Below are 12,299 nucleotides of genomic sequence, written 5' to 3'. Positions count from 1 at the left end.
CCATATTCCAGTATAAAAATATGTGTACCCCCAGCACTGGGCAATAGTCGGGGCTTACTCAAAGCGGGACCTGACCTCTGAGGGCGCCAAAACACAGCTTCCTGCTTCTAACAACAAATTTGATAGGTGCGCTACTATCTGCTGCTGGTACTGGGGTTGTCAGGCCCCAAAGAAGTAGGAGCAAAAGCAAGTGGATGTACCAGCGCAGGCTGAGAATAAATAAATTAATAGAACGGCATCTTTTACAATATATTTATTAATACTCAAAATAGCTGTTTTTTAAATTCAGCTATTTTATAGCTGAATTCCATAAGAGTAAAAACATAAAATCAAAATAGATGGACATTCATTAGCTCAATTTTTAAAACATCACTATGTATACATATAATTGTATAGGCATATTACCATTCGGACATCAATGTATTTGTCTCCCAATGATCCCCAGGTGGCCAATAAGTCCCAACACAGAGTCCATAGGTGGAATTAGGATTCCTCTGACAGGGTGATGGTAAACCTGGATGACTTGAATAAGTCTAGAGCTGCCTCAGATGATTTTTTCCGGATGAAAAGGTTGTTTGGAGGTTTTTATTCTGCTCCTGAGGAAGCTGGGAGGATAATCCAGGGAAACGCGTTGAGCTTTTATACTGGACAGTCACCTCTTTCATCACTAAAAGGCAACCTATGGACCAAGGACAATAGCAATTCATCTGTCCAATCTAATCTCCAAACAACCTTTTCATCCGGAAAAAATCATCCGAGGCAGCTCTGGATTTATTCAAGTCATCCAGGTTTACCATCACCCTGTCAGAGGAATCCTAATTCCACCTATGCACTCTGTGTTGGGACTTATTGGCCACCTGGGGATCATCTGCTGCTATATTGGGAGACAATTACATTGATGTCCGAATGGTAATATGCCTATACAATTATATGTATATATAGTGATGTTTTAAAAATTGAGCTAATGAATGTCCATCTATTTTAATTTTATGGTTTTACTCTTATGGAATTCCATGGATTTAAAATACAGCTATTTTGAGTATTAATAAATATATTGTAAAATATACCGTTCTTCTATTAATTTATTTTTTCTTAGCCTGCGCTGGTACATCCACCTGCTTTAGCTTCCTACTTCTCCCTGGGCCCTGTAATCGCCATTATTCACCTCCTGGGACACTCCACAGCGGTGAGTAATCGGAAGGGAGTTCTGCAGCAGTGACAGCACAGGTTTTGGCGCTTATATCCCTTGTGAAGGGTTAAAAACTGCATATATATATATATATATATTCCTCTGCGGTTTATGTATGTTTACCAGCTCTCTCCAATCTGAGAGCTAGGTTATTGGTGTACAAGTCCCCCTCAGTGCCTCGGAGTCTTACCCACAGGCTTGTTAAGCTTTCACTTAGGTTGTACTTCACATGTACTGTATATCACAATATGTGAACAGGTAATGTACTATACATTACCTGTTCACATATTGTGATATACAGTACATTACAGTATATACAATCACTGTGTGTGTGTGTGTGTTAAGGTTGTTGTTCCCCAACATGGTCAGGAAAATAACCTGTATTATATGCAGTGTGAAATTTTCACCTACTTCTACTTCTCAAGTTACTTATATATAAGTTATTGTAAATCAAGAAGTAAAAAGTCCCTGACCCCGCTTAATCTGTGGGACTGAAATGATGACATGGAATAGCAGTAGGGAATCCACTGACTGCCATAGAGGGGGCTTGTTCCTTCATGCTGCAAGCTTGTCAGCTGGCTCTGTAGGTGAACATCTAGTAGCCCATGGCTGTTTAGACCAGACTTTAGCACCCTTTACTCTTTGACGTGGCATCCGCCCTCCATGACCGCAACCACAGAGTGTGTCTGGCTGCAATAGTAGAAGTTGAAGCTCTAAAGGCAAGGACCGCAGTATCCATGTCTGCTTCTCCGAGAGGTACAATTCTTTCATGTTAGTAGGGGAAGAAATGCCCTGCTGAAGCTGTTCAAGCCAGGAAGCCATGGTTTTAGTTACCCATGCCGATGCAAGTGCCGGCCTGGCAATTGTGCAGACATGAGAATATGCAGATTTTAGAAATGCTTTCAGGTTCCTATCAGTGGGATCTTTCAAGGAAGATGTATCTGTAATAGGCAACACTGAAGACCGTACAAGACATACTGTACGAGGTATGCGTCTACTGGTGGAGGGGTCTCTCACTTAGACCTCTCCTTGGGTAAAAGGAAACAAAGCGTGTAGACAGCTGAAACCTTTTATCAGTTTAAGCCCACTCATGTTCTAACATGTCTTCTAATTGAGCAGATGAATGAAATTGTGTGGATTCACTTTTCTGTTTCTTAAAAACACTGCTGCTTTAGAGCACGGGCTAGTGAACAAAAAATAAAAACATATAGATATTTAAGGGGGAATTTAATTTAACAAAGTACCACCAAGCTATGACTAGCTGCACACCTATTGAGCTTTAACAGAAGTGCCAACAAACATTTTTTTTCCGCAAACCCCTTTAGGGGTATTGTAATGCCGAAGGGTGCCAAGTGCTGCTCCATTGTCAGTGTATTTAATACCCCTATTAAATCATGTTTGAATACCATGTTGTAAACTCTAAATACTTATTTTTAGAAGTAAGCACTCAAAAAAGTAAAATTTTGTAATGAATATAATGTAAGCAGGCATATTTCCTGGTTATGATTTTGCAAATGGGCTATTAATAGATTGTTAATAATTATGATTAGTTAACAGATCAAAAGAGGATATCTGATTCACCACTAGAACAAAACCCTCAGAACTATAAAATTAGGCAAAAATAATGCAGCTTTTTAGAATATATACTCGGCTTTTGCTTACTTAAAAAATGTGAAGGTGATCTCAAATGATACTGTAATATTTACAAAGACAAATGAGATAGGTTGTATACTGTTGGACAAATATGTCTGGTAGTCAAATAAACATGGCCCAGCTTTCATGCAAGCAATGTATTCTACTACATATAAATATATAAATTTATATTTAATATATATATATATCAATTTTTGCATTTACCTTCAAGTTTAAATATCCACTTGAGATATTGACATAAAAAAGGAAAACTAAACAAAGCCATATTTGACAACAAAACGCTATTAATTTACAATATTTAGATAACAATGTACAACTCCTTTGTTTAGACACAAAAACAAAACACAACTTTTACTAACTTGGACTTGAGATGTGTAGAAGCTGCTTGCTTCATCTCGTCAGGGTATGTTGACCAAGGTGCATAGAAAAGAGAAGAATCAGCATAGTTTGTAGAATAATTAGATGAATAGGTAGGAATTGAAGACTCATAACTGTGGTGCATGTCAAATGGTTCATCATTCTGAAAAAAAAAATCATATTTGCTTATTTTAAAGACCAGAGGTTAACAATGTTGAAAAGGCTTAAAATAACTGGAGTGAAAACAAACAATACACATAATTCATAAATTCCTTCATTGATAAAGTTATAAATAGACCCAATTTACATACTTTGCAACTAAGGAAAAAAGGGATTTTTGTAAGAACTTACCGTTCGAATCCCTTTCTCTGATATGGTCCTGGTGACACAGCTCAACACTGGGATGTAGGAGGGTTCGAAGGAGCCAGGCACCTATCCTAAAGCTTTTAGAGGGTAGGCTCCTCCCCTACTGCATCCCGGACTCTTCAGTTCAATCTTTCAAAGCCACTGGAATACATTAACTCAGTACAAACGCCTGCACATATTATATGCAAATTTTTCAACAATAACTGTTTATTAACCAATTATAACATGAACATCATGAACACTGGCATACTTACTGAGCGTAAGGGAGGGATCGCTGTGTCACCAGGACCATATCAGAGAAAGGGATTTGAACGATAAGTTCTTACAAAAATCCCTTTTTCTCTTTCAATGGTCCTGGTGACACAGCTCAACACTGGGATGTTCCAGAGCCGGTCCTTTGGGTGGGTACGCTCAGGTCTGCAGCTCTCATTACTGCTCGCCCGAATGATGCGTCCTCCGACGCAAACTCATGGAACCTATAGAATTTGGCAAATGTATGAACAGATGACCAAGTGGCAGCCCTGCAAACCTGCTCAGCTGTTGCCCCATGTCGAACAGCCCAAGAGGTGGCAACCGACCTGGTGGTATGCACATTAATCCTGGCCGGAACAGGCCTACCAACTTTAGTGTATGCAAACGCTATAACAGAGCACAACCACCTAGCAATGGTCTGCTGAGATGCAGGCCAACCAATTTTGTGTATGTCATACAGCACTAACAAGGTGTCAGTCTTTCTGACACTCATAACTCTGTCCACATAAATGCGTAAGGCACGCACAACATCCAAATTCCTCAATTTGTCCCTTTTTCTAGAACCCTCTGGGGGTTGAGACACAGGTAGAACTATCTCCTGATTTAGATGGAAAGCAGAGACTACTTTAGGCAAAAACTGAGGTACCGTCCGAAGAACTGCCCTATCATCATGAAATATCAGGGAGACTTGCATGACAATGCTCCCAACTCTGACACCCTCTTTGCCGATGCCACTGCCAACAAAAATACCAGTTTCCATGTAAGAAACTTAAGGTCCGCCGACCTTAATGGTTCAAAAGGTGCCTTCTGAAGGCATTCCAAAACCAGCGATAAGTCTCAAGGTGCTACTGGTTGTTTGTAGGGAGGTTTCAACCGAGACACCCCTTGTAGAAAAGTCTGAACTTCCGGCAATAATGCAATCCTTTTCTGAAAGTAGATGGACAAGGCCGAGATCTGCACCTTTAGGGATTGAAGGCTTAACCCAGAGGAAAAACCATCTTGCAAAAATTCCATCATTTTTGTCAATTTAAAACGTGATGTATGTGACTTCCGTCTCTCACACCATCGAATATAGGTCTTCCAGACCCTATAGTAATTTGCCGAAAACACTGACTTTCTGGCTTTTATCATGGTGTTAATCACTGCCTCTGAGAATCCTTTATTCCTTAGAATGGCGGTCTCAACAGCCAGGCCGTCAAAATTAATCGAGCTGAATCCAGATGATTGAACGGTCCTTGTCTTAGAAGGTCTGGCCTCAGAGACAGACGCCACGAGTCCACAGACAATCTCTGAAGCCTCGAGTACCAGGACCTCCTTGGCCAATCTGGGGCCACTAAGATCACCGGGATTGCCTGGGCCTGTATCCTTTTCAGCAGTCTCGCCAGCATTGGAACTGGCGGAAAAACGTACAGAAGATTCCCCTCCCAGGGAATAGTAATGGCATCCACTGCCTCTGCCAGTGGATCCCTTGTCCTGGCATAAAACCTGGGTACCTGATGGTTGAACCTGGATGCCATCAGGTCCACATCCGGAGTTCCCCACTTCAAGGTAATCTGGTGAAATATTTGAGGATTTCCCCTTCCTTAAGCTCCTCCCTGCTCAGGAAGTCGGCCTCTATATTCTCCACTCCTGGTATGAATATAGCTGATACTGCTGGAACATTCTGTTCCGCCCACAGGAGGATTCTGGACACCTCCCACATGGCCAATTTGCTGCGTGTGCCTCCCTGGTGATTCAGATACGCCACAGCTGTAGCGTTGTCGGTCTGAATCCTTAAAGGAAGTCTCTGTAGCCTGTCTCCCGCCAGAGAAATCACTTTCCAGACAGCTCTCAGTTCCAAGATGTTGATCGGTAGAGCAGACACCTCTGGAGTCCACAAGCCCTGCAGCCGCAGGTCCAAGACTACTGCCCCCAGCCCCTGAGACTGGCGTCGGTAGTTACTACCAGCCAGCTCCAGGACTGCAGTGACCGACCCCACTGAAGGGAATCCACGTCTGTCCACCATTTCAGGGAGGCTTGAGTTTCCGAAGACAGCACTATCTGCTCTGACTTCATGGTCTGTGTGTTTCCTGACCAAGCCGTTAAGATGTTCCACTGGAACACCCGAGAGTGGAACCTGGCAAACTGCAGTGTCTCGAACGACGCCACCATTTTCCCCAGCAGCTTGAGGCACCTCCACACTGATGTGCTCCGAGAGCTGAGAATCTCCTGGACTAAGGCAACCAGATCCCTGGCCTTTGCCTCCGGTAAAAATACCCGATGTAGATGGGTATCCAGAATGACTCCCAAGAATTGGAGTCTCTGTGACGGCACCAAGTGAGACTTTTGTAAGTTTAAAAGCCAGCCGTGAGCCTGCAAAAAACTGATGGCTTCTGCCAAGTGACTCTGCAACCTGTCTGCTGACTCTGCTTTGAACAGCAGGTCGTCCAAATAAGGTATCACTGTGATTCCCCTCAACCGAAGCACAGCCGCCATTACAGACATTATCTTGGTGAATACCCTTGGCGCTGTGGCCAGACCAAAGGGCAATGCCTGGAACTGTAAATGCAGGTCTCCTTTCGCAAACCTCAACAGGGCTTGATGTTCTGGGTGTATAGGGACATGAAGATACGCGTCCTGGACATCCATGGACGCCAAAAATTCTCCCTGGTCCAGGCTTAGCAGCACTGACCGTAGAGACTCCATTTTGAAATGGTCTACCCATAAATGGACATTTAGAGACTTCAAATTTAGTATCGGTCTAAAAGACCCATCTGGTTTGGGCACCAGAAACAGAGTGGAATAAAAGCCTTTCTTCCACTCTGCCCTGGGAACCGGAATTACCACCCCCTTCTCTAACAGAGAGTGAGCTGCTCTTAAGAGAGCTGTACGGAGCCGAGCTTCCTTTGGTAAAGCCGTGGGAATAAATCTTCTCGGAGGAAGACCTTTGAAGGGAAATTTGTAGCCCTGGGCTATAATGTCTAACACCCAGGAATCCTGGTCTAGAGAAGCCCATGCGTCTTGAAATGTGATAGACGCCCCCCCACCTTTACCACTGCCGGGCAAATCCCCTGACAGTCATGCGGAGGGTTTGTCCTCTCCTTTGGTGACAGGCTTCTTGTGAAAGGAGCCAAATTTTGACTTCGGGGCCTTACCCCTGGAGGACTGAAACTTTCCCCTAAATGACTGTCCTCGAAAGGACGCACCACCTCTAGGGGAGGGCCGAAAGGACGGCCTAAAAGCAGAAAATCTGGATGTCTGTTTTGCCGCGGGAGCAGGCAGGAAGGTACTCTTGCCACCCGTGGCCTGCTTAATAATTTCTTCTAACTCAGATCCAAATAATAGCTTTCCTTTAAAAGCTAATGTTTCTAAGGCCTTCTTAGACTCATTATCTGCCTCCCAGGCCTTAAGCCAGAGTACTCTCCTGGCATTGATAGATACTGTGGAAACTCTGGTCGCCATCTTGAGAGCTTCCTCCTCTGCTTCCAACACATATTCTGCAGCTGCCTTAAGCTTCTCCGCCAGCAGCAATACACCAGGATCAGCATGTAAAATGGTGCATAAATCATTAGCCCACTCAATCATGGCCTTAGAGACCCAGGCTGAAGCAATAAGCGGACGTAGGGTGAATCCCACCCCTTCAAATATAGCTTTGAGGTTACCCTCCAGCTTTTTGTCCACAGGATCCTTAAAAGCTGCGCCCCCTTGCACTGGTAATACAGTAGCTTTTGATAGACGCGCCACAGAAGCATCCACAACTGGCACTTTTTCCCAGAGCTCCGCATGAGACTCTGGCATGGGGTACAGACTTAGGAATCTCTTTGGCATCTGAAGCCTTTTATAAGGGGTTTTCCAAGCCCCTTCCAACAATTCCTGTAAACCTTCATCAGAAGGAAAAGTAACAGCTTCCTTACGCTGTCGTTTAAACACACCTTTAGCAGGAGTTTTATCCTCCACTGAAAGTTTTAAAGCCTGTTTTACAGCTGTAATCAAATCCTCCACCCCTGCGGCTGAGGAATCTTCCGAATCATCACCCTGCTCCCAGGGGATGTCTGCATATGCTCCCTCCTCTTCATCTACCAATAAAGGCACAGAGTAAGACCTTTTAGGGGTCCCTACAGCATCAACATCAATTTTGTCTAGCAAGTCACTAAACCTGTTGATCCCCTTTGCAGTATCCTGCATCATCTGTATGAAGGCAGGATCTGCCTGGGTAAGAGGCAAGGAGCCAGAGGACTGCTGAGATGATGACATAGGTCTCTGAGATTCTACCAAGGCATCACCCTGTCTGTCCAGCAATTGCACTAAAGCATTAATCGACCTGCCCAGGGCACTAGCCCACGTGGGTTCAATCTGCTCTGCCCTCTGGGGTTCACTCCCCATGGGTCTCACAGCAGCGCAAGCAATACACAAGCCCCCCTGGCCATCTGCTCAGGTATAAATTTTTGTGTACACACATTACAAGCACTCAGTGTATTAAGGGCTCCCTCCCCCAAAACCACAGCTTGCTGCTCAGACATGATGTAAAGTAACTCACAGTGCATACAATGTACAACAGCGCTTATACAGAGTCAATGCACACAGCCACTTATCTGTCTGTCGGTTTCAGATGCGGGGAAACGATGCCCAGGAAATCCAAACACTCTGTCAGGATCTGTCATCCAGCTCAGCTCCGCTGCAAGCGTTCCGAATGGCGCCAAAACAGAGTGAGGGAAGAGACCAAGTCCCTGCTGCTGCGGGGTCCGTGACTTTTAGCCAACCACCCCCAGACAGCCGCTCCCTTAGTAGGATCTCCTAGTTCCAGTATCTCCCCCTCGAATGGGGACCATTTGGAACATGCCTGTAACAACACTGCTGTCCTCTCATAACAGGAGCTCAGTGTGTAAGCTCTGCAGAAAATGGCCGCCGCCATCACGGAGCGCCTGTCCCCCATGATCCCCACCTAGCGTGAAGCCGGTTTCAGAGCGCTCCGGAGCCCAGGCAGCTTCTTACAAGAAGCTGTAAGCGCTGCACAGAGAGGCCAGACAGCGTCTCCCCTGTGCACAGTGAGCTGACAGGACGAGCTTCTGTCAGCTCCTGCTGCGCTAGCAGTGTGAGAATTCACTAATGAGAATCCTCACACTGTGCCTACCTAGCTAGAGTGAATAGTTAATAAAACAATAAAAATACCCTAACTACTCTAATTCTTCGGCTGCTCCCGCAGCCCTTTAGAATAGCACCCACTCCAGTGGGCACCTAACACGAACTGAAGAGTCCGGGATGCAGTAGGGGAGGAGCCTACCCTCTAAAAGCTTTAGGATAGGTGACTAGCTCCTTCGGACCCTCCTACATCCCAGTGTTGAGCTGTGTCACCAGGACCATTGAAAGAGAAATGGCAATGAACAACACATACTGCATTGTTGGTGTGGACAACCTGTTGCCATCCAGTTGTTGTGTATTTCCATATGTCAGCATAGCCTTGCTGCTTATGGACACCAAGACATAAAGGAACATGTGAATAGGGGTGGGTGGATCACTTTCAAGCACAGCAGCCAATCTATGTCAACCGCTAATGAAGTCACCACCTTCCAAACAGAATGTAGAACAAGAAACGATAGACTGTATACACTGTAGCGCCCATGTGTATCACACTAAAACACCAGAAAATCAGACAACTCCCCTTTGATGGTAAAGGTTGTTAAATGTCCACCGAAGAGATTTCCTAATGGCAGAGAGGTCATAAAGAACAAAAAGTACCAATAGTGTATTATGTTCAGGAGATTTTTAATGTATACCACCAAGCTCCTACCACTTTTATGTATATATGGGTAATATTCCTAGATGGTGGGTAGATGCATAACCAACTCAATTTATTACACAAAAAGAAGTTCCCATAAAGGTATCTTTAAAAAAGAGGGAGATCATACCCTCACTCAGTGTTCAGGAAAGGATAAAATGCATAAAAGGTATCTTTATAGGGGTATCGATATCTTTAAGGTGGACAAGTAGAATTTTCTTAAAAACAGACTTTATTGGAGCACAACTCCAAGAACATAAAATGTACAAAGTAATGGCAGGTGACCCTTTTGGTTGCACAGGATAACAAGAAATATCACTAGAAGATGGATGGTAACTGGTGTGAAGTGAAATATACAGTACTTTAGATTGTAGTTCAACAGGTAGAGGGCCATAAGTGGTACAGGTGATCCAAGGTAACCGTGTTAAACTAGCCCAGCCATCCTCTAGTCTCCTGCTAGCTAAGGCTTCACGTATAGCAGCCACCTTTCCCGGTGGATTAGGTCCACCCGGTACTCAGATGCCCCGGGTCTTAGGATGGACAAGAAGCCTGTCGGAGGCTGGGCAAGGAAGGTACTGGAGTAGACAAGGACACAGAACCACAATGGCTGAGGTCTTAGTGAAACAGTCGCTGGTAGCATCAATGTGTCAATACGAGGGGACAGACAAGGCCAGATTGTGGAACCGCACCAGTACGAGCAAACAGACAAATATACAGGACCGGGCTGCTGACCAGCGCTGGTTGTAGACAGAACCGAAATGCAGGTCGCTAGTAGCGACACAGAACATATTCTGTAGAGCAGTACTAGCTCACACAAACAGACAGGCAGCAGGATCCGTTAGAGGAACCATCACTAATAGCAACACAGTCGGTACATGAACGACACATAAATACAAGTATATACATACAGTATGAACCAGAACGGACGCTCTATAAGAGCAAACACAGACAGGACATGGGTAATTTCACAGGAACACAATCGAATTCTAATTGAGCAGGTTATGGCTGGATACCAACAGGAGAAGAGGATGGAGCTATGTAATTGTAGAGAACCCCCAATCAGGATGGCCAGGAAAAGCAAGCCTCCTGATGTACAGATAAAGGGCTAATTATGTAGCAGCTGACACTGCACACAAAACACACAGGAGTCAGGCTGCAGTACACAGACATGCAACCTGCCTTATCTATTTATTTTATTTCCTTACCAAATAGTTTTGATTTACTATGTAAAGAAGGAGGAAATCTTGAATGAAGATTTGCGAAGGTTCATCTTGAATTGTATTGATTATGTCTGTTTTAAAACAATATTATTATAAGTTCAAAGGTCAGTGTTTTAAACAGCAGTGCAGCATGGCAATGGGCACGCCATATACACCCAGTTTTGTCAAGCTAAAGCTAGGTAAATTGAAAGCCAACGTTATAAAAAACGATTACACAGTTTTATGACCTACAAATAGCGCTACACAGATTATATATAGTTATAATTGTCAGGAATTGCGGTATTTGCATGCACCACTGCCCTTCAGGTCTACTGTGGTCCATACCCAGGATCCTGGGATTGGCCACCCTAAGTGCCGCAATGACCCCCGGTATCAGCTAATTGCCTTGCACCTCTCCCCAGACCCAAAGCAATGTCACATGATACAGGACTAGTCTCAACACTCTGAGCTCAGTACAAATTTTTTGAAAAATGGGAAAAACCATGTGCACTGCAGGTGGGGCACATGCAACATGTATAGAGAGAGTTAGATTTAACTCTATACATGTTACATCTGCCCCACCTGCAGTGCACATGGTTTTGCCCATTTTCCAAACAAATTTGTACTGAGCTCAGATCTGAATAAGGCCCTCTGTACCCAATTCTCCAATCCTGGCCTCCACTGCGGTCATGTGCTCCTTTAGCCAATCAGTGCGCACTGTGGGGAATATAAGGGGTGAGCTTCCCAATAGTCAGGGCCTTGAACAAGTGTCTACTTCCTGAGTGTTGTTCCCAAAGGTTGCTTACAAGGCTCCAGGCTCGCTCTAGTTGTCAACTATTTGGATTCTGCTGCTGTACTCCGCTTCCTGTTTATTTATCCGCTGCCAGATTGACATCTGCTGTATTCTACCATCAGCTACTATCTAAAGTATCTTCGGTACTTGTTTACTAGCACGGCCACAACGATCTTGATCTGGGGCATCGCAGGTAAAAAAATCGCGTCGGTCGCATCGCATGCGGGCTAAAAAAATCGCATGCGATGCGACTGACGCGATGCCCGCGATTTCCCATAGGGAACAATGTAAAATGCCTCAATTTAACCAAATCAACATAGGGAACAATGTTAAATGGGCCAGAGACCCCAAAAAAAACCCCTGACCAGTGAAATGGCCCCCCAAAAATAGTTAACGCCACCCCACGATCAACGTGAACCCGAAGCGTGGCGAGCGCAGCGAGCCCGCGAGGGGCGGCGGTACGCGTCCTCCGACCTTTACATACCCCCACTATCCACGTCGGCGTGGAGTTGAGAATAGATAGTGTGGCGAGCGTAGCGAGCCACCGAGCCCGAAGCGTGGCGAGGGGATGCGGAAACCTTCACCGGTAAACGTGTCCCTTCGCGGGCTTCACAGGTATCCGCGTCCCCTCGCTGCGCTCGCCACACTATCTATTCTCCACGCCGACGTGGATAGTGGGGGTATGAAAAGGTCGGAGGACGTGTAACGCCACCCCTCGCGGGCTCGCTGCGCTCG

The 12,299-nt window shown here is 45.0% G+C and overlaps 1 protein-coding gene across 2 annotated transcripts in view; it reads right to left on the bottom strand.

Annotated features, from left to right (window-relative positions):
• MEIOC (meiosis specific with coiled-coil domain) overlaps window positions 1–12,299 on the bottom strand; it is a 67,404-nt gene that overhangs the window by 28,631 nt on the left and 26,474 nt on the right. For both annotated transcript variants that reach the window (XM_083147439.1, XM_083147438.1), the window contains exon 3: window positions 3,202–3,362. In XM_083147439.1, coding sequence (XP_083003565.1) covers window positions 3,202–3,362 — 161 coding nt within the window. The remainder of the gene's footprint in view (window positions 1–3,201; window positions 3,363–12,299) is intronic.

Source organism: Crinia signifera, chromosome 6 (assembly GCF_055691185.1).
Source record: "Crinia signifera chromosome 6, ASM5569118v1, whole genome shotgun sequence".
Lineage (NCBI taxonomy): Eukaryota > Metazoa > Chordata > Amphibia > Anura > Myobatrachidae > Crinia > Crinia signifera.
This window is presented reverse-complemented; position numbering and strand designations above follow the sequence as displayed.